Below are 22,633 nucleotides of genomic sequence, written 5' to 3'. Positions count from 1 at the left end.
TAAAAATACAGATTCTGTCATTAAACCTCATCTATCAGTTTTGTCAGTTATGTACAAGACTGACAAGAATCCTCTCCCCATAATTGTGATCCAGGCTTGACAAATAATACAATCTACTCGCCCGTGGCAAGTAGATTATAACCCGGAAGAGCCGGGTTTGGGCAATCTGTGCATGCGCAGAACGATCTGCGCATGTGCAGATGGCCGGACCGCGCAGCTGACGAGTGTGGCTCGCTGCAGTTCGGCGAGCCCTGGTTATGATGGCTGGGCAGCATGGATTGAAATGGGCCAGATCATTTTTGAAGCACACGTCTCATTTTCCAGAAGCACCATTTTGTTAGTTATTATGTCTTTAGCTTGTATAGTTGGGAAGAATGCCTTGAAAAAGTGAATTAAGTACAGGTTAGTCATCCTTGATCCAGCAACCTTGGGGCCTGACAATCCCAAACGAAGGAATTTGCTGGACCAAAGGAGGGACCCTGCCACTGACTCCCCCTTGTCTTCTCCTGCTCCCGGCTGCTGGCTCTACTTCTGGCCAGCCCAGCTACCGGCCTGGCTGGGCTGCCAGTTTTGGCTGGGTTTGCTAAACAATGGCCCTGCTCCTTATGTCCATCTCCTGACCTGCCTACCATCTGCCCCAGCGGAGTGGTGCGCTGCAAGCCCCAGCGGAGTGGTGGATGCTGGCCTCGCTGCAGCCAGATCCAGACCTGGCCAGTCTGCTGCTGAGTCCAGCCCCAGCCAGGCTGCAAACACTGGCCATGCTGTCACTAGCACCAGCCCCTTTGCTAGATGGAGGTCCTGTCCTGCCAGCACCCCCCACAGGGTCCCCAGCTACCCTCGCCCCCAGTTCTTGTCAGGGCTCCTAATTGCTACCCTCCCTGCCATTGGACTCAAACCTTGGCAAGGCTTCCAGTCATTGGACCCCTGCCACAGGGCTCCCAGCCACCAATTCCCGTGCCACCAGGCTTCTAACTTGGTTGGGGCTCCCACTGTACTCTCAGCACCAGCGCTTTCTGGTCCAAGAACCAGGATATTACCAGACCTGAGAGTCCCAGGTTAGGGAGGCACAGCCTGTACAACTGATGCAGGGATGCCTGCCTCAGTTTGCAGAGCCTGAAACAAAAGCTCTGAGAGGTGTGAAATGCACCATTCTTCTTAATGGGCTGTTAACTCAGATGTCCCAGTTAAAATAATTCAGGGCCAGCAGTGTTAACTTTCATTTCTAATGTAAAGAGGTAAATGATTTATATTATGATTTGCACAATCTGCAAACAGTAACATTTTCTTTTGGTGTCCCCTGTGGTGATTCTTTGGAGATACTGCAATTTATTTCCCTCCTAATATGGCTCATGGAGTCAGAACACTCACGGGAATAACAGAGGATGGGCATCTAAACTTTACTCAGTAAGAGCCAGTCTTACAGACCCAACTTGGCATCCAAACCCCTCTCTCCCTATCTAGTCCATGCACTTCCACAGAACAGTATAAGCCTGATCTGCCCTTGTTGCATTGGGTGTGGGACAGGACATCATCCTTCCTGACTCTAGTGGCTGCTATTCCTCTCTCATTTGGAGCTCACACATCATTTGAAGTGGTTACACTGGCTTCATTTTTCAAGCTTTTCTTTGCATCTGAAGGTTAGAAACAATTTTTTTTTTCATGTAAATTTAAATTCTGATGTCATACCATGATTCTGAAATCCAAGACACCTGTCTGTTGTGCCTATGTCTTAATCTGGCCCTGCTTGTAGGTGTATCTGAATCCCAGGGCCAGGGGGAGTCAACCCTGAGGAGCCAGATAGGCTACGGCTACACTGTGGGGGTGGGAGTGGGGTTTCTGAAGAAGGTATGTAAATTGTGCTCACATTTGCATATCTCCCCCCCCCCCCTTTTTTTTCCAGAAAAGGATTTTCCAATATTTGTCCTTTCTACACAGGGCCAAATGTCAGGGGAAGAAAAAAAAAAAAACCTCTTTCGGAAGCCCCCTCCTTATTCCTTATAAAATGAGGTGTACAAAGGCTTTCGAAAGAGGGTTTTTTCCCCCACATTTGGCCCCATGTAGATGGGCTAAATATCAGAAAATCCTCTTCCGGAAAAAAACCCAGAAGAAGATATGCAAATACGAGCACAATTTGAATACCTTCTTTGGGGAAAAAAACCAGTGTAGCCGTACCCTTAGTCTGTAATGGGAAAAAACTTAAAAAACCAACCAATAGTCTGGTAGCACTTTAAAGACTAACAACATGTAAATGATATCATGAGGTTTGGTGGGCACAACCCACTTCTTGTGCCCACAAAAGCTCATGATGCCATCTACATAGTTTGTTAATCTTTAAAGTGCTACTATACTGTTTGTTGTTTTTTGAGCCAAATAGAGTCACTCTGATTATATTCTGAAGATCTGCTCAATCTGTTGTGACATCTTATTTTGGCCACTTAAGGAGGCAGAACCCCTATTTGAAATCTGCTGAGTAATACCAACAGAAGTTAAGTGAAGGATCAGATAGCATTTTAAGGTACACAGAGTAAAAATAAATCATTTTTGTATAATTACTTTTCTGATAGTAGCAGCACCTTTAATCCACAAATACAACTGATTGCAGAGTGTAGGCTTCTGATCTGGTGTTGCTATCTAAACAATGTTTTTTAATATCCAAGAGTCTCCATTTAGAGTTCCACCTAGCACTTTGAATTTGGCCTTCTGGATTGTATTTCTTATGAGGTTCAGAGGAAGTTATTAGATGTTTCAGCACTAAATATATACATACCATCACACCATTTTGTTAGTAAAAATTGCTCCTTGTTTTATTTTACGTCATCTCTTTTTCCTCTTGCAGGGACATAATTGACTTAAAATTACACTGACAAATATTTTACTTAATTTTGTAACAGGTAACAGCTGAGATTATTTATAACTGCTGAACAGAAAGGAAAAACACACACCTCTCTGTCATTTGTTTACATAGGCTATACACAAACTGCAACCAAAGGCATTGACGTTCTTTTCCCTTATAAAGTTAACCTGTTATATGAGTCTTCTAAGGGCCCAATTCTGCAGATTTAAGCATAAGCTTAACTTTATACTCTGAGTGAAATCCTGTTCCCATGGAAGTCAATTGCAAAAATTCCACTCTCTTCACTGGGACCAGGATTTCACCCTGTGAGTTAGGCCCATTAATTTCAATGGACTGCTCATTCTCAGTGAATCTGTTTAAGTACATAAAGTCTTTGTGGGATAGGAACCTCAAGGCAAGAATCATATCTTCATTAAAATGCTACTAGCACTCTTAGGCACTAATCATGGTTGGGGCTTTCTATACTTTTGTAGTATAAATATTTAACATTCTAAAAATAGGAATGTGATAATACAACACAAAAAAGTGGCAGGGAGAGTAAGATACAGAGACAATCCTGGAAACTGTACTTAGCTCTTATTTTAAAACTTGACTGTTATATGTAAAGTTTTTTGTGCCCCTTGAAAAGGTGATCTGAAACAAGATGGAAACTGTAATGAACAGAATACCTTCTTTTACTGTGTCAGCTTATGCCAAACTGCAAAGAATGTTGTGCTGAATACTGATATGGTGTAAAATAAACATTTGTTTGCTATCTTTCCCTCTAATTGCAGCAGAACATTTTAATAGTGTTCCCTGACTGGGAAGGGATATGTTGTTTGATTGCAGTTTTAGCTGCTTCCTCCACCTGCATCAGAATGTTTCAACTACACAAACCCAGCCCTTTGCATTTTAACTCCGGGCTCTAAATAGTCCTTTGCACTATCCTTAACAGCTACCTTCTGCTGTGCATTGTAGGTATTTCCTTTTCTAAAAATAATCGTTTGCAAAAAGACTCCTCCGCCCTTATCCCAACTTCAGTTTACATTAATCCAAAAACATCAGCCCCTTCGCACTAAATGTGCATCTATTAGTTTAATTAACAGAAAAAAATCCCTCCTCAGGAAGTAACTGAAGTAGGCAGCAACCCCAGCTGTGTTAGCTCGAGCAGTGAGGTTGAGTGAATAGAGAGAATATCAGAAAGAGAAACCTGTTCTTACCATACGCTCCTTATCCCCTCCCTCCTTTATCTATGTCATCACAACCACTGGCAGGCCTCCTTTGTGTAACCAAATAGCTGCTGGATGGCAATTGGTCAGTCAGCTAAAGCCGGCCCCTTCCTGGATGGGCTTTATGAATATGCATGAGTCTCTTCCTCTCGCCCCCTCCCCCTCCCGCGCGTGTGTGTATGCGAGAGCGAAGCTTTGCTACTAGCAGCAGCAGCAGCAGCAGCAGCCCTGCTCCAGCCATGTCAGATTGTTTCAGCCTGGGCCCACCATGAGAAATGGCCATGTCTGTGAGTGCAGACGAGGAAGATTATGAATCGGAACAGGATCAGGTTAGGATTTGGAGGGTGTAGACGGGAGGGGGGATCTAAGGCAAAGTTTGCACTAGGAAGGAGAGGTCTTGGTGGGGAGAGATTGTGAGAATGCAGAGTTACTATGTGATGTGCTTTCACTAGAGAGCTGGGGGAGGGGGAAGAAACAATGTGAGATCAATGAATGTATCACCCTAGCGTTTCCCTGCACTGCCAAGAAAAGAAGAGTAGGAGCTGCTCCTGTTGAAGGATAAACATCTAGGGCACCTCACGTTCCGTGCTTGGGCAGGCCTTTGAACTTAATGCGTTTTTAAAAATCAGATGCAGAGGTTTTTTTCTGACACACAGCTTTTCCCATACCCTATCAGCACATTGCTGAGCATTAAAATGGACCCTTGTGCACACTGTAAAAATTGTATTTAAAGCTGTTTTTGGTGAATGGCTGATCTGAGCTGCTTCATAAATACCCATGCATTCTAGGGAAAGTGAGCTGGGTGGGATTATGGGCTATGCTGTTCTGCTGTTTGTGACTAGATTTTTTTTTGTCTGCGGGATCTCAAAAGGTATTGAGAATTCTCAACTGGTATTGATTTCAGTAGGTGTGCTAAGCAACTCCTACATGATATTCAGCACCTTGTAAGATGGGACCCAGTATGCTGTGTTGATAGGCAAGTACAGTTACAGTATATGAGAAGGGGAGGGGGTCTCCTTCCTAAGTTTTTATCATATCTAGAATTGTTTTAATAAGACTCCTCAAAGATCTGTGACTTCAATAGAAAGCTTGATGCTGAACTAGTTACCTCACCTTACTTTGATTTATACTCATCTCCACTCCCAGAGGTGGAATAAAATAAAACAAAGGATGTATTAATAAGAGAACATTTTCTAGTCCCTAGAAGGTTTATTCTTCTGAAGGTTTTTTTCTTTCAGAGTAGGTGAATAAACTTTAAATTGATTAAATAATCTGTAAAATAATCCAGAACATATGTTCTAGATTGCATACTGTACTCTCTTGCAAAGCAGCCTAAGTAATTAAAAATATGCGCTGAATATCTATTCTAACATGTATGCAGTTAGAATAGATAAACTTTTTTATAATCTAAGGTGTTCTGCATTTTAAGATATATTTTAAAAATAATTATTCAACTATTTGACATACTTTGCCATAAGAAGTAGAATCAAAATGTAGCCTGTTTAATCCTTAATAATTTTGTTTCTTGTTTAACCACTCCAAAAGAACCAAAGCTAAATTTTTTAAAAAATGAACATTTACACTTTACCTTGCACTGCTGTATTTATATTCTTCCCAAAAGATGTGGATTTTCTGCAATATCAGTGTTTGGTAGTGGTAAATGTTTGTATACTGAGGTTGTACTGGCTTGTGGAGAAGTGTTGTCCAAGAAATGTCTTGGATGACTAACTTTATTAAGAGTACTGAGGACAGATATTACAGGCCATTTTTTATGCTTGATTCACTGCTAAATTAGACAAGGTGTTAAAAATTTCCCCTTCCCCTCCCCCTTTTAACTCAGTCCTTACACATCCACTTGGCTACCTCCACTGGTTTGCTTGATTTTTGATTAGTGTCAGTGGCACTATGCTAGATACAGTCTGAGGGTAAAGTCACTACTGAAAATGGAGCTTAATTGCTTAATTTTAAACTTGATTATCCACCTTGGATTTTTGCTTCCAATAAAATCTGAAGCCTGTCAACATTTTTAATCTTATTTTTTTTAAACCCCTAAAAATAGAGATTATGCACCATGAAGCTTTGAGAGGCTAGGTCTACACTAAGTTTTATCAGAATAACTATTATGGGGGTATGTGGGTGATTTTTTTTAACTGAAATATACCGGTAAAAGCCCTATTCTCGGTGCAATTATGTTGACAGGAATAAAACATCTTTATACTACATAGTGATCTACCTTCTCATGGAAATAGCTAGACCAGTTGAAAGCACTTTTATAATAGATACAATTGTTACTACTCTAGGAGGGTTGTATTGCTTTGACTTGACCAGAAGAGTTAAACATAATACAGGCTGAACCTCTAAAATCCAGGACTCTGTGGTCCAGCAACATTTGTGTTCCGGAAGGACCACAGATATTGCTGGATCAGAGAGCCCCGGCTGGCCAGGTTCAGGGACTGGGCTGGTAGTGCAGAGCACAGCCCCTGGCTGTAGCAGGCCCAGTGTGGTGGGGAGCACAGTCCCCACTGGGGCTGGGGGTGAGGAGCGCAGCCCCACCCTGAAACACACCCCCAGCTGCAGCGGAGCTGGCACAACTGTGAGTGCAGACCCACCCATCTGGAGGCAGTGGGGTTGGCGGGCCAGCATAAACTGGAACCCCGGAGTGCAACCTGAGCCAGTGGCAAGAGCACAGCCCCAGCTGGAGTTAGTGTAATGGGGAGCGTAGCTCAGGCCCTGTGCAGGAAGCACAGCCCCACCAGTGCTGGGGGCAGCAGGCCTGTGGAGGGGAGCAGAGTGGACCTCCCCATATCTGGAAAACTGTTGTTTGGCACCGCTCAGGTCCTGAGGGTGCCAGACCACGGAGGACCCACCTGTATATTGATAGACTGCCTTAAACTGTTTTCCTCATTATTGTCAGCTTATTGAGAATTGTTTCAATGCCTCCCTCCATCCCCCTTCACCAAATCAAGAGTTTCTGTCTAATGCGAGGTTTTCTGCTTTAAATAATAAAGGGGAAAGTGTTCAATGCTTAAGTATTGTTGATTTTGCTGTGTTTGTCTAACTCAGGGTTGGGTGTATATAATGGAGCTACAGTTTTAAGGCTGTTAATAATGGCCCTGGTTTTGTTCAGGCTGGTGCTTTTATGGCTAGCTATACATAAAACCTAATTTTCACTCAAAAGTTAAATTGGCATTACTACAGTACTCAGGGGTTTGGTAGCAATGCTGGCATAACCCATGGTTAGATACTAGGTCAACAGAAGAATGCTTCCATCAATCTAGCTACAGTCACTCAAGGAGGTGGAGTTCTTGCAGCAACAGAAATATTTCTTCCATGATTGTAGGAAGTATCTTCACTGCAGCACTACAGTGGCAAAGATATAGCACCATATCTATGCCATTATAGTTCTTGTGTTGTAGGTGTCACTTTGCTATGGAATACTTGAATAATTTCTTTGGCATCTTCGCTGCCTTAGGAAAGTGGATCTTTAGCCACGATTTCTTAGCCAATTACAGATTTACAACAGGCATTGGAAAGATGCTGACTTTTCAAGTTACATAAACCTAATCACACAAGTTTAAAATATATGTAGTTACATTAGAGAAAGTCTTAATGAGTTCTGAATACTGTTTCTGCAAGGTGTGTTTCATTTTAAGTGACTCTAAAAAGCCATAGAAGTATGAATCTAAAGTCTGTTTCTTTCTTCATTTTTTTTCATGTGAGTCAGTAGAACATGTTCTGGTTTGTTGTAGGGCTGCTAATTATTCTAATTTTTCATTAGACCAAACAGCAGGGAAATATTTTGAATTTTGGGGAAGTAGGAAAAATTGGGTCTAATAAATTTGACAAGCTTTCTCTCTCTTTTGTTCGTTTCTTCTATCTGCCCCCATTACCAGTACTGCCCTCCCACTTCATGCATCTGGCAGAGTGTTTTTTAACCACGAAAGTTTATGCCCAGATAAAAATGTTAGTCTTTAAAGTGCCACAGGACTCCTCATTTTTGCAGATACAGACTAATGTGGCTACATCTCTGAGGCCTGCTCTCAAAAGTAAAAAAGTAAAAGGTTCTCCACAGGCTAAGCCACATCTTGTTGTCCAAAATATAAGTGTTTTTTACTTCTTAGTTATTATAAGATAGATGTGCTGAAATTGCACCAGGGTTAATGTAACCAGGCTTCCGAGTAAGTTTCCCAACTCACCAAATTGTCAAGCATATCTCAGACAGTTTGGCACTCAGTGGTAATGAATCTCCTTCAGGTAGTCTTGCCTAATAGCTAGATCACATGGCTGGCAGTACCACTGTTAGAATTGTTGCTAGCTTTTCCCCAAGATGGCTGTGAGATCTAAGTTAGGGATGTTAACTATTGGTTAATTGAATAATCGATTAACCTCATGAATTCTTATTGGTTACTTCACTATTCTATAGTCCCCGGGGGTGAGGCCGGCAGCCAGTGTAGTCTGGCCTGACTCCTGAGGAGCCCCTGGCCACTTTGCGCTGCTGTCTCTGTATCAGGCAGGAGCTGGTTCATGAGGGGAGCCAGTTTAAAAATCAGCTCCCCTCACAGAGCAGCTGCCTGTCACCCCGTGCTGAAAGAGACAGCTGCATGGAGTGGCAGCAGCCCCTGTGCAGGGGCAGGTCCGAGCTCCTGGACCCAGCATGAGCTGGAACTGAGCCAGGCTGCCTGCCCGCCTGGCTCCTAACACACTTTAAATGCAGAGCAGCAGCATTGGTAGGTCCTGGACCCAGCGTAAGCTGGGACTGAGCCGGGCTTCTGGCCAGCCTGCTATAAAATTTACTGGCGGGAAGAGGGGAGGGAAATGCATCTAGTCAACAGCATTAACTGATAAACAAAAGCTTATAGGTTAAATCAGTTAATCGACTATACAGGCAGTCCCTGGGTTACGTACAAGATAGGGACTGTAGGTTTGTTCTTAAGTTGAATTTGTATGTAAGTCGGAACTGGTACATATTGTAGGGGAAACTCTAGACAAACATTTCTCCAGAGCTCAGTTCTGTTCTCCCACATCTCACTTCCCTCAGTCCTTTATTCTCAAGCTGAGGTGTCTGCTGAGAAAAGCTGCTCCGCGTCTCCCTGGTCTGCTGGGGGGGGGGGGCACTAGCTTCGTGTCTCTCTGGTCTGCTGGGGGGAAGCAGCTAGTGTGGGGTTGCCTCACCCCATTTGTAAGTAGGGATCCGATGTAAGTTGGATCCATGTAACCCGGGGACTGCCTGTACTATTACATCCCTAATCTAAATCACAGGTAGCCTGATTTTTAAGAGGTGCTGAGCACTTGTAGCTCTCATTGACCTCAGTGAGGTTTGTGGGTGCTCAGAACTTTAAAAAATGAAGTTGTGAATCTCTCAGAGTATGTCTACATTTCCCAAAAAACTCCCACCCGCAGCATTGAGCCTCAGAACCTGTGCATACAATCCCACCTCTTTCACTGGATTTCAGAGCTAGAGTTCTAGCTGAACAGGAATGACTACACTGGTATTTTTAGCACTGTAATCTGTGCCTGTGGACTCAGGTTCTGAGATTTGCTGCCATGGGGTTTTAGCAATGTAGACATACCTTCAGTGCAGCCAGTTTTCTGGTCTGCACAATGGGATATATTATGTCACAGTGATAGGAGAATGAAGCTCAATTTAGCTTTGCAAATTCCTAGATACATATTAGATTGTTACAGTGCAAATATGCCTCTGATATCCAAACCATGTGTGTATATCAGGATATGTCTACACTGCAGTTAGACACCCATGGTTGCCCGTGGCAGCTGGCTTTGGTTTATGGGCTCAAGCTAAAGAGCTATTTAATTGCATTGTCGACATTCAGGGCTGAATCCTGGTTCTATTTCCCTCCAGCCTCACAGGGTCCTAGAGCCTGGGTGCCAGCACAAGCTTGAATATCTGCCCTAGAATTAAATGGCCCATTAACCCAGGCCTGCAAGACAGAGTATGTGTACATGAGCCAGCTGTGGGCTTTTCATTGCAGTTAGACAGACTAGGGATGTAAGCAACTAGTCGACTATCCGATAAGCAAATGCTTATCAGATAGTTGACTCGTGACTCGACTAGTCACTTCCCTCCCTCCCCTTGCTGCCTCTATCAGAGGAGCCAGTGCTAGGGGGAGATGGCTTAACACCAGTTCCCCCCTCAGCACCATCTCGGGGGGAGAGGGGGGTAGGGGAGGCAGAGGCGTAGTGGGGAATCGGGTACAAGCCAGGAATCAGCAGATTCCCAGCTTGCGCCCAGTCCGTCTGTCTCCCCCTCTCCCTGGCTGCCCTTTAGTTTTAGTCTGACGGCTCTAAATACATTTAAAGGCAGAGCTATAGTGGGGTTAACTCCCTGGGCCAGGAGCTAACCCCCGTGCCGTTTCTGCAGTCCTCCCCCCATCAGCTAATCGACTAGTCAATGGAAATTCCATCAACTAGTCAATTAGCTGATTAAATGCCATTTAACATCCCTAGGACAGACTCTCAGAGTTCACGTTTTTCATACCAAGGACATAAAAAGAAAAAAGATAAAATCATGGGAACATCCTGCTAACATACAGTTTGGGAGGGACAAACTGTTTTCTTGAGGACATGGTAAGTTAACAGCCTTTGGACTTCTGCACAAGGCTAGTAGAGCATTGATGTTAATCTTAGCAAGGCCTTTAGGCATAGGCTGAGATGGAGTATGATTTTTCTTTATCAAAATGTTTAACTGTGAAGATTAGTTAAGGAATTGTCACTCTCCAGCATCCTCTGCTCCTTCCCCCACAAAAACCCAGTGGGTCAGTGATACCTCACTCTCAGAAGAGGCTTGAGCCCAACCTCCTTTGAAAACATTTGGAAGCAGGAGACAAGGTAATGGATTGAAGTCATTGGGACAGATTTGGATTGGCCCTTTGCAATGGACTTCATGAGCTGGGTGAGATCTTTTGAGTCTAATTTCTGATTCCTTCCTCCCATAGCCTTGTCACTGAGCAAGAGCTGCCTTTTGGGGACTGCAAAATCAATAGGCATAGAATGCAAATATATTCTTGTCAAGGATGGAATGGAGCATTGCGGTTGGAGAGAGGGAGCTGAGGGACCCCTTATCTTAAAGCCAGTTCAAAAGCGAGTTTGAGCTAATCTGAAGATGCAGCGTCTGAGTCTATTGGTTAACTTAGGGCTGGAACTTAATGTCTGGCTTTTTAGCCACACCCTAAATAAAACACAAAAATCCCCAAATCATATAGAAGTGTCCTTCTTCAGCTTGAATCTGAGCCTCTCTCTTGGAAAACAGCCCACAGGCTAAATTTCATGCTAGTGAGGTATTTAAACTATCATGCTACAGCCCCAAGAAACAGGACACAAAGCTTCTCTAGTCTCGCTAACTAGAATGGTTTTGATCCATTGTATAAGAAAGGAAATTCAAGTAATCAAGTGGGTGGGCTGGTGCTGTTGTTTAGTGACATATGAAAGATCAAAAGTTTGCATCTCTTTCTCTTTTTTTTTGTTTTGTTTTCTCTTTTTTTTTCTTTTACGGAGATCCAGGTTGTGTAATTCTGTCTGGCTTCAGACTCGATCTCTCTGTCCTCTCACCCCTTCTGCTTTGTCAGCTGCAGTTTTTGACCACGATAAATCCCATTTGTTAGATTTGCCCCAACTAGCTGCCAGTGGTTGGGGCCCAGGCCTGGGAGTCTGGGTCATCTTCGTTGCTCTGCTACAGGGAGCATATTTAGTCTAGACAAATAGCTTTTAATTACAACTTACTATGTTTTAATTAACACTTGTATATGGTGTTTAATGCCTTTTTAAAAAGATTAGTTAGTTGTGGTCAAGCCTGGTGGGAAGAAAACAGATTTTTTTTCTGTCCACTGTTGACAAATAAAAGCCTTATTGGTTGGTTATGTATATTTTATTATATTTGCTCACTCTTGAAGGCTCCGTGCTGTGCTTTGGATTTTGCACATTGCCTGGGGGGAGGGGGGATTGGGCTTTTGCTTTTGAGAAGTGCTAGAATATTGTGTCAAAACTAAAGGGAAAATCGAGATGAGTATAGGCAGATTGTGCCTCTGTTGAGGTAAGGAACTCATTCCTTATTTAGATTCTATTAATCCATCCCTGTCGGTGCTAATTATCTCTGCTGTTCATACACACACTTCTAGAAGGCAAATATTTAGTCTTTAAAATGCCTGAAATGGTTTTTTAAACACCTGTGTTTGGTTTGATTTCTGGTGGGATAATGCCCCTCCTCAATTCAAATTGCACATGTTGTTTGCTGCTTTGCTTTCATTCCACACCTTAACGTTTTTCTCTTGAAAAATATGAACCTTCTTAAGTTTGCTTAATTTAAGTGTTATGGCAAGTGGTGTTCTTCTCTCCCTCCTCAGTTATGATATGTCTATTTGAATGGAAAAATAAGTTGATAGATGTCCAGTTCCTTTTCTTATCCCCACATACACCCCTGAGACAAAAGAGTTTTCTCACAGGCAAAAAGAGGAAACATTTGTTAAAATAATGGCAACTTATCACAGGTAACTTTAAAAATTAGATCAAGGGGAGCTTGCTAAGTCAAATTTACAGGAAGATCAGATATGGCTCTGTGTGGTTTTAATTTTGGTGATGTGTTAAGAAAGAAAGGGGAAAGTTTGCAAGCACAAATTAAAATGTTTTTATGCATCTTTTAAAAAAAGTTCAAATTAAAAGTTTTGGGGTGGGATTTTTTAGGAGTGGGGATTTTGAGTGGTGTTTTTAACCAAACCTTCCCCTGTGGTACTAGCTATCCAAAGTTAAACTCTTGTGCTAGTTCAGCAGGAAGAGAAAGTGAAACTATTCTCCTTCAACATGGCAGAGAAATGCAGAAGGTAGAGAAATCTCAAAAGTAATCAAGCAAATGGAGTTTGCAAAGTTTTTTGTTAGATCTACAACATGGTCAGTAATGCAAGAAGAAAATGGGGAGGGTGGATAGATAAGTTAACTTTTATGATCCTGTGGAAGTTATTGGTATAGATCTTTTTAAATAAGTAAGAGAATTTGGCCTCTGTCACTTTCCCTGGAATGCGGAAACATATGGCTGGCTTTTTAGATCCAGATGCCAAAAGGGGATAAGTGAATATGTTGCAATTCCACAAAAACTTTATGAAGTTAAACATTTCTCAGTACAGGCTCTCACCGACATACAAACATCCAACTTACAAACATCCTGCAGTCTTGGGGAGCAGGCAAGAGGCACAGGTGGTGGTGAGCAGCCCAGCTCCTGCCCAGAGGACTCTGGAGGAGCACGGGGCAGTGGTACAGTCATCGACTGGAGAGAAGCAGCACTTTGAAGGGGAAACCGCCACTTCTCTCCAGCCACCCGCATGGTTGCCCTCTGCTTATCTGGAATCCCTTGGCCTGCAGTCTACTACTCACTGCCTCCTGGTGAGTAGAGGCTGGGTGCATCCTGGGAAGGGGGGGGAAGGAAAGACTGGCCACAGGAGCTGGCACAGAGCTCGTGAGAGTGGGAGGGAGCTAGGGTTGCCAGGTGTCCAGTATTGACCCGGACAGTCTGGTATTTTTGCCTCCTGTCCTGTAAAAAAATTCAGAAAGTACTGAACATGTCCGGTATTTCTAATTTTTTCCCCCCCTGCCAGCAGGCAAAAATACCATACTCCTGGCAACCCTATGACACACTCAGCAACCGGGCCCAGTCTTCAGGGCTCTCTTCTCCTTCCCCACCCCCCAAGCTTATCTGGGAGGTCTTGTGGCTGGCAGAAAAACAAAATGGCTGCCGGTAAACCAGCCTCTTCTTAAAGGGGCCATGCTGATTTGTTATATTTATTTATTTATTTATTTAGCGTTTAACTGCTGTCTGGGGTCTTTTTTCCCCCCCTTAATAATTTTGGTCTCCCCCTTTTTTTTTCTCAACAGAGTTTTTTCCTGGTTTTTTTTTGGGGGGGAAGGGGGGTGTTCAGTATTTTTGGTTAAACCATCTGACAACCCTAGAGATGGGGGATGTCCAGGAGGCTCCTTCAGAATCTTTACCTATCTCCTCATCTTCCTCTAATTAAACCTGCCTTTCCTCAAGCACTAGCATTCAAGGTTAAATGAAAAACTCTTTGTACTATTTTGCATTGCAGATATACAGTACAGTAGACTTCCGATAATTTGGCACCTTTGGGACCTAGGTGGTGCTGGATTATTGGAAATGGCAGAGTATCAGGGGGTACTGCATACTCCCAATTTAATCCCCCTTCCTCCCCCCCAACCTTATGCTTGGGCCCCGGAGCCACCGGTACAGCTGCGCATCTCCCTCCAGGCGCTGGGGCACATGCGCTAAGTGGCCGGCTTTTCAATGAGCTGGCTGGGATGCTATGCGTAACCTAATTCTCCTTCCCTTCCCTGGAGCCAAACACCTCTCCTCCCTGCTGTAACCCAATCCCACTCTTCCCCAACCTTATGCGCGGGTCCCGGTACAGCCACGCGTCTCCCTCCAGGCACTGGGCACATGCGCTGAGCGACCGACCAGCTTTTTAATCAGATGGCTGGGACGCCATGCGTAATCCAATCCCCCTTTCCTCCCCTTTCCCAGAGCCAAACACCTTCTCTCCCTGTTGTAACCCACGTGAGAGCGGCTGACCTGAAAGTTCCAGGTTCCAGCTTGGTTCCATCAGGAGCACTTGCCATTTTGATGCCCAACTATTGGGAATGCCATACAATTGAGTGCCAGATTATTGGAGTTTTACTGTATTTCAGCTACATAATGGGTTAAATGGGCTTTTGTGGACTAACCTGGGAACCTAACTACCACATAACATTATTTCTATGGGAGAATATGTTCTGAGTTTCCAACAACTGACTTACAAATTTTTGGAGCATAACCCATTTGTAATTTGGGGACCTCCTGTGCTTTTCAAGCTTCTGGAAAGCTAGAAAAAGTGTGTTTGTATAGCCTTTCCAGGTATCTCTGGTGAGAAAGCTGTGATTGCCCTTAAGATAGAATTCTAGTGTTCCTATTCTGAATTTCTATTTTCACAGTGGTGTCAGAGGGATTGCTGGAGAGTATTCTCTGGTGCCTAGGGCATGTGTCATCTCTTGACTTAAATTCAGATTTCTCCCTGCCATGATTTCAAAGTTTACAGTGTACCACCTAGTCTCTAATTTACTTTCACCTCCTCCCTGGATACCTCCTTTTAGATGGAGCAAAATAGGAGAGCTGGCATTATCTGAACATAGAACTGAGGCGTTCCTGTGCCCCAGGCCTAAACCAGCTTTGATACAGATTCCCTCTGTAGCCTTGGGCCCAGTCCTGCAGTGAGCTGTGTATGAGTATGTTCATATTGACTTCCATGGGGCTCTATCCATGCAGAGCTCATTGCAGGATAGTAGTTTTAATCTCTCTGCTTCAGTTTCCCCATTTGTGTAAAATGTGCTATTCCCTCAAAGGATGTTGAGAGTGTTGATAACTGTAAGGGCTATGTTGTTTACGTGCAGTATTCTTTATCTATCTATATATCTAATGCACTTGTCATCTTTATATCTAGGAGACCATGGCATCAATATAATAATTTTTTTCCCAAGTAAAATATAATGAGATATTCATCCCATGTTGCTCGTATTTCTAGAACAGGGCAGTTGGACGACCCAAAGGGAAACTGGGCACTGCCTCTGCAGTGAAGCTAGCTGCTAATCGGACGACTGCAGGAGCACGTCGGAGGAGGACGCGATGCCGCAAGTGCGAGGCTTGCCTACGTACAGAGTGCGGCGAGTGTCACTTCTGCAAAGACATGAAGAAGTTTGGTGGGCCTGGAAGAATGAAGCAGTCCTGCATTATGAGGCAGTGCATTGCGGTAAGTGTCCACTTGTAGCCATGGCTCTCTTGAGACAAACTGTCAAGCTTTGTTCTGGGGGCTAGTGTCAGAATGTGCCCACCCATTTTTCTAAGATCCCACTGTCCAAGGTGACTAGACATAGGCTATAAAATACACTCCTCAAAGGTCATCTCTCCTATTTTAAAAGCAGTTGGCAAAGCAAGCTGTGCCTCCCATTTGAGAGATCCTTCTCAGAGCTCTTTCCGCCCTCTCCCTCCCGCATCCTTATTTTAAAATGTTATTTTGAGTGCTCAGTAGGTTTTTTGGGTGGCAGTGTGAAGAGAGGATTATTAGAAATGTGCCAGAACTCACAACTTGAATAAGAAGGTCTTTGAATTTCAGGATAGAGGAAAATTCAAGTCTGATTCAGAGCAAAGGCTGTATGTGGGGAGAATGAGAAGACAGGCATGTCTTCTCCTTTGGATCTTGCCAGGATCCATAAGAATAATTAATCTTGCCACCTGTGCTATAAAGATGGAAATCTTAGGAGACTTTAATCCGCCATTTTGGCACTGTTGAAATCTGAATCTCAAGCTAAACCAGATCCAGATTTGAATTTGCCGCCTCTTCAGCTGTTCCTTTCACACTGCGGTGCTGCGTTGTTACAGGGGTAGATACCATGGCTCCAGTCTTTGACAGAAGAAACTCCAGGATTTCTCTGCAATTTTAATTGTGGTTAGCTATATTTGTAATCTTGAGAGTTTCCTCTGATGGATTCAAAGGCCATATCTCTGCTGGGATCAGGCACTGCCAGCTATTATTACTGTTTTTTTGTTTTTTGTTTTTTCTTTTCTTTTAAGGGAAGGCACATTGTCTATTGGTGGTGATAATTCTTCTGTATTGGCTTCCATCTGATCTTAGTTTATAGTCTCCCAGCACTATAGGCATGAAACAAATAATTCAGTCAGTTACTCGACTATTCTGTTACCTGCTATCTAACATCTCTAGTCTGAGCACAGGTTCGGGATTCCTTATTCCCTGCATGGACATGGACTCTGGGGCCTTATCTGCTCTGAGGAAATTACATTGGTGTTAGTAGTAATGAGAATTTTATTTCCACTTTTCTGCAGCAAAGAAAGCCTGTTGAATTGTCTGCTTGAAGTTTAAAATGGTTCATTTTGAACCATTGTACTTTATAACAATGCATCATGTCCCCACTAGCCATTGTGTCTTGTATACACTTGGCCAGTGTGTCCTCTAATTGTGGCAGTGCATTGAGAGTACATATCCCACAGTTTCTAGCACAGGTCCTCAAGATGAGGCTTTGTGGAAGTAATAATCCACAGTTTTGAGAGTTGTCTATAGACTTTTGTGTTCCAGTGTAAAAATATCAATTGTATAAAGAGCACTGAGATTTAATAATATTACAAGCCTTAAAAGAACCTATACTGCACTTCATACAACAGAAAACTAATCTATGTGAAATGACAGAAGCTTCAATAGTTCAGATCCAGAGGAATTGAGTGCATAAGGTGCTCCACAGAGTGGTTTTTTAGGATGATGCAGGGGTAATAAGCTGGGAAGGCCAATTGTTATGGCTCAGCTGCAATACCAGCCCTTTGTTCACATGAGCATTTCCATGGTGCAGGGTGATCTGGGGCAGGATACAGAACTGAAGTTCCTTGCCCCAAACAGGTACAATTACAATAATGCTGACAGTATCTGTGTGGTTTTGCAAGTACTTTTGTGGATAGACATAGTGCAGTGGTCTCCAACCTTTTTACACCCAAGATCCACTTTTTAAATGTCAGGGTAAGCCAAGATCTACCCTATCCCTTCCTCAAGACCCCTACACTTCCCTGAGGCGCCACCTTCTCTGTTCCCCATCTCTCCATCATTTTCCGCCCCCCGCCCTTACTCACTCTCATTGGGTTGAGACAGGAGGTGCGGGCTCGGGGGTGGGAATGAGGGATTTGTGTTGGGTAGGGGGTGAGAGGTACAAGCTCTGGGAGGGAATCTGGATGCAGGAGGAGGTGGAGAAGAGAATGCTGGCTCAGGGAGGGGGTTCCAGGCTGGAGAGTGTTGCAGTCAAGTGGAGTGCTGGGGTGTTGAGCAAACTGCAGGCTTGTGGATGTGAGGGTACAGGAATTTGGCTTGGGGTGTATGAGAAGCACAGGGCAGGGAAGCTCAGAGTATGATGGACACAGGTTTGGAGTGTGTGGATGGTGCAGGAGTGTTGTGGCAGAAGACTGGGGATGTGGAGGTGCAGGAGTTTGGGGATGTGAGGGGCTCCGGGCAGGGGGTTCTGGTGTATGATGGGTTCCGGGTTGGAGTTTGTGAGGGATGCTGGAATGTTATGATACTGTGGCCAGATGGGGGTTTGGCCCCAATTGGGGGCTTGTTGGCCAGGCTTGATTTCAAATAAATATTATGTCCAATACAAAATGTTTCAGCATTGTCTTTATTTATAGGAGGGGCAGGGTACCTGTTTTGGGTCAGGGGCCACTGACCCACAGAAAAATCAGTCAGGGACCACACAAGTAAGATGCTAAAAAACAACCCCTTCAAAGCCCCCCAAGCCTCGCTGACTTGGCCCCAACTAAGACACTTCCCTCTCCTGGTACTCCAGCTCCATGGGGGGTGGGTAGGTAGGACTGACGTTTAAGGCCTCAGGCCAGATTAACTCTTCTGGGGTTCCAGGGTTAGTGGATTTTGTGAGCCCCTCTACGCTCTATGGTGGGGCCAAAAATGAGGGATCCAGTCTGCGGGACAGGGCTGCCAGAGACTGGGATAGGGAATGGGGTGCAGAATCTGGGTGGAAAGTAGGGTACAGGAGCAAGCTGGGAGTAGGTGTCTGGCTAGGAGAGAGGGGGCAGAAGCAGGGTGTTATTGGGGGGTCTGGCCAGGGGGCAGGGTGCTGGTGGGGGCAGGGGTAGGGTGTTGGTGGGAGTCTGGGGAGGAAGCAGGGACAGCTCGGCCAGTACATAGGGGTCCCAAAGTTGTGTACCAGATCCTGCATCTCAGCAAGCATGCTCGCTGCTCCTCCCCTCCCCTCCCCAAAACAGCTGGTGCGCTTCCTGAGAAGTTGTATCTAGCGTACAGTTGGGGACTTCTTTCCCCATGCTGCCTTCCGTCCTTCCTACACGGGTTGGGGAGAGTCCCACAGCTGTGCTCCAGATCCGACTTTTCAGGAAGTGTGCACGCTGCTCCTCCTTTCCTCACAACAGCAGGCATGCTTCCTGAGAAGGCGGATCTGGTGCGCAGCCAGGGACTTCTCCCTTTCCCCCCACTCCCAGCCTCTGCCACAGGAAGGCAGGCAGCAGGGGAAAGGAAGTCCCCAGCTGCACGCCAGATCCTGCTTCTCAGGAAGTGCTCCAGAGGAGGAGCAGCACGCACTTCCTGAGATGCCAGATCTGGCACACAGCTGTGGGGCTTCCCCCGCCACGCAGCAGAAAGCCAGCGCTAGCTCCATTTTCCCAGGAGGTTGTAGCACCAGCACAGGCTCCTTTGTGGGAGTTGGGGAAAATGGGGATGGGGGCTGGAACATCTCATGATTAACTGGTCATGCCCCATGCAATTGACCAGTCGATCGTGATTAATGTGTTGGTAACCATGGACATAGTGTGTTACAAGCATGGCAGCTACTTGCAATACAAAAATTTCAAGGTGACAGAATTTCTGTGGCTTTGAATTTACCTTCTGTCAATCTTTACCAATTGCAGACTGGAGATTATAATTTCTCCCTGTGTGTGTGAGGATTAATTATTTTTTTTTAATCTCTGAAGATAATGTCCTGTATAAGGGCTAAGTATTTATTGGTATGGTAAGTGTTTCCAAAGTTAATACATCAAGTGTCAGGCTACGTCTACACTGGCAGCTTCTTGCGCAAGAACTCTTCCACGAGAGAGCATCTACACTTTTCTTGCGCAAGAGCATCCATGGCAGTGTTAGATGCTCTCTTGCGCAAGAAAACTCTGATGGCCATTTTAACCATAAGGGCTTCTTGCGCAAGAAATTCATGTTGCCTGTCTACACTGGCCTCTTCTGGAAGAGCTCTTGCACAAGAGGGCTTCTTCCTGAGAGGGAACATCAGAGTTCTCGTGTAAGAAGCCCTGATTTTTCTACAGTACATCAGATTACTTGTGCAAGAACACGCGGCCAGTGTAGACAGGTGACATGTTTTTGTGCAAGAGCGGCTGCTTTCATGCAAGAACATAGCTTCAATGTATAAGGCAGACTGAACAGTAGTATCTTTAATGTCACGTTTTTCCTCCCAGCTTATCTAAAGCAAAGAAAGCCTGTTGAATTGTATGTTTGCAGTTTAAAATGGTTCAGTTTGAACATTGTAACAATGTCTCAAGTTCCTCACTAGACATTGTGTCTTTTATACAAGGACTGATGATGGAGCAGTTGACGATTTACATCCCTAGTTCTCAGCTCTTGAGTGTTTCATAGACAGGTAGTGATATATAATCTAGCTGATTGCATTTCATATGGAACCACATTTTTTGCATGTCTTGGTTCCCCCCCTCGTCACAAGACTTACACCATATTGCAGCAAACCAGGAAAACCCCTGTCTGCTCAGTGTGGCACATTTTCCTCCACTTGTGGTGGCTGGGCCAGCTGTAGAGATTGAGTCTGCAAGAGCCTGGACTAAGAGGGAGGTGCCTTTTGGCTCATGACTCAAGAGGTCCTAGGTATGTGCCTCTTGGATGACGTCTGAGGTGGTCAGTGCTACAGTTGTGTGTTTTATTAGGGCAAAAGACAGTTTCTTAATTATACTGACATTTGGCACTTTCTCACCAAGGTAACAGAAATAATTAATCTTGGTGGACAATTGTAGCATCTTCTCTGAGATCTGACCTGGAAGAAAAAATATCTCCACTTGCTAGGAATTCACCCCATTGCCTCCTATTGTCCTGTGTTTTTATACAGTGCCTACAAAATGGTATCCTAACCCTGAGAGTGGCCTGTATGTGATACTATGTATAACTATTAATTGTGATTAGAGCTAAGAGTTTAGAGTGTCATGGTGTTGCCATGGACTTGCTTTGTGCCCTTGGTTGATTTCCTTCCTGTGCTCTTTCTGTAAAATAGGGTTGCTGCCTACATGCCAAGAGAGGTTGAGGTATAACAGAGCAATATTTTTGATGTACTAATTTCTCTTCTGTGTCACTTTATTACAGTACAGTACAGTAACTCATAAGCAGGGCTCTGATTCTGTCTACTGTAGACTTCTAAGATCAGGGTCTATGTGCTGATGTACTTAGGTGGCAGAATTCATCCCTCAGGTTGTCCATTGGCTTTCATGATATTACACTGGGGAGGGATGATCCTGGCCCTCTGAATCTCATTCACTACTTGTTGTGTTAGAACACAAAATGTTTCAGCATTGTCTTTATTTATAGGAGGGGCAGTTGTTGTTGACATCCAGTTATATTCATCAGTAAACAATCAAAACACAAACTGTTGTGAAATTTTTCAGATATAGTCTTGATGGACTTCTCCATTATGTTACCTATGCTCTAATCTCTTTTTCATCTGTACAAACAGCCGGTGTTGCCTCACACTGCTGTGTGTCTAGTGTGCGGAGAAGCTGGAAAAGAGGACACTGTGGAAGAGGAGGAGGGCAAGTTTAATCTCATGCTAATGGAATGTTCCATTTGTAATGAAATAATACACCCAGGATGCCTGAAGGTGAGTCCAAGAAAATGACTCTGATAGTAGTGAAAATCAGACACAGTCACTTCTAAATGCTTAAGCCTTTTTGTGAAACTAAATGAGAATGTAGAGTTGGCTAGGGATGTTAAATTTCGATTAATTAACTATTTGAATAGTCAATGGGATTTCCTTTGATTAGTCGATAGGCACTTCTGTGTTCTGCCTTTGACATGTACAAGAGCCCCAGCGGGAGCTCTTGTGCATTTCAAAGTTGGGATTCTTGTGCATTTCAAAATGGAGGTGCTGCATGGAGCCTGGAGTCTGCAGGGAACTCGGAGTCAGCAGGGAACTCAGCCAGGGAACTGGCCCTAGGCTGCATGCTGCACTTCTTCTTTGAAATGCACAAGAGCCCCCGCTGGAGACTCTTGTACATTTCAAAGCTGGCACTTGCATGGTGCCCGGGGCTTGCGGGGGCTCTTGTGCATTTCAAAGAGGAAGGGCCCATGTGGAGCCTGGGGTCAGCAAGGGACTCCCCGCTGACCCTAGGCTGCATGCGGGTGCTGGTTTTGTACAAGAGCCCCAGCAGGGACTCTTGTACATTTCAAAGTTGGCTGCTGCTGTGCCCCTTCCCCCTCCCATGGCGCTGCAGCTGGGGGGAATCTGTTTTTAAGCTGGCTCCCTCCAGCATCCCTACTTCTTCCCTCCCCCTGCTGCTTCTTTGTCATAGAGGCAATAAGGGGGGAAAGCAACTAATCAATCATTGTGTCGACTGACTGACTGAGCTTTTGCTTATTGAGTAGTCAGTAAGTTGCTTACCTCCCTAGTTGGTTCAAGGTGCAGGTTGGCATCCTGGGAACCCAAAGCACTCTCTAAGAAGGGAGTATTAATCAAAAGGATTTAGTAGCTGTTTTATCCCTATAAGAAGAGAATTCCCTGCTTCTCAATAGAGCTTTCAAAGTTCTTCAATCTGCTTAGTGTTTGACATAAGTAAAAGTTCATCTTCTTAGATAAATAACTTCGAAGTAAGGAGTTGAACTTGTGAATTAAAACCTTTCTGAGACCTTTGAAGTTATTTAAATTAGAGATGTTAAAATGTGCTTAATTATGTAATCATGTAACCACTGAAAATTACAGTGTATTAGAGGCAGAAGCA

The 22,633-nt window shown here is 44.3% G+C and overlaps 1 protein-coding gene across 14 annotated transcripts in view; it reads left to right on the top strand.

Moving 5' to 3' along the window:
- Nucleotides 1-22,633, top strand: part of KDM2B (lysine demethylase 2B) — a 219,159-nt gene that overhangs the window by 170,908 nt on the left and 25,618 nt on the right. For 10 of the 14 annotated variants that reach the window (XM_075898614.1, XM_075898615.1, XM_075898617.1 and 7 more), the window contains 3 exons: nt 13,189-13,449; nt 15,633-15,857; nt 21,373-21,516. In XM_075898614.1, the coding sequence (XP_075754729.1) occupies nt 13,189-13,449; nt 15,633-15,857; nt 21,373-21,516 (630 nt within the window). The remainder of the gene's footprint in view (nt 1-13,188; nt 13,450-15,632; nt 15,858-21,372; nt 21,517-22,633) is intronic. The other 4 variants (XM_025177937.2, XM_075898620.1, XM_006135978.4 and 1 more) reach the window with 1 other exon arrangement.

This window comes from Pelodiscus sinensis, chromosome 15 (assembly GCF_049634645.1).
Source record: "Pelodiscus sinensis isolate JC-2024 chromosome 15, ASM4963464v1, whole genome shotgun sequence".
NCBI classification, from domain to species: Eukaryota; Metazoa; Chordata; order Testudines; family Trionychidae; genus Pelodiscus; species Pelodiscus sinensis.
Note: the sequence above shows the minus strand (reverse complement) of the source record. Positions and strands in the feature narration are given on the sequence as shown.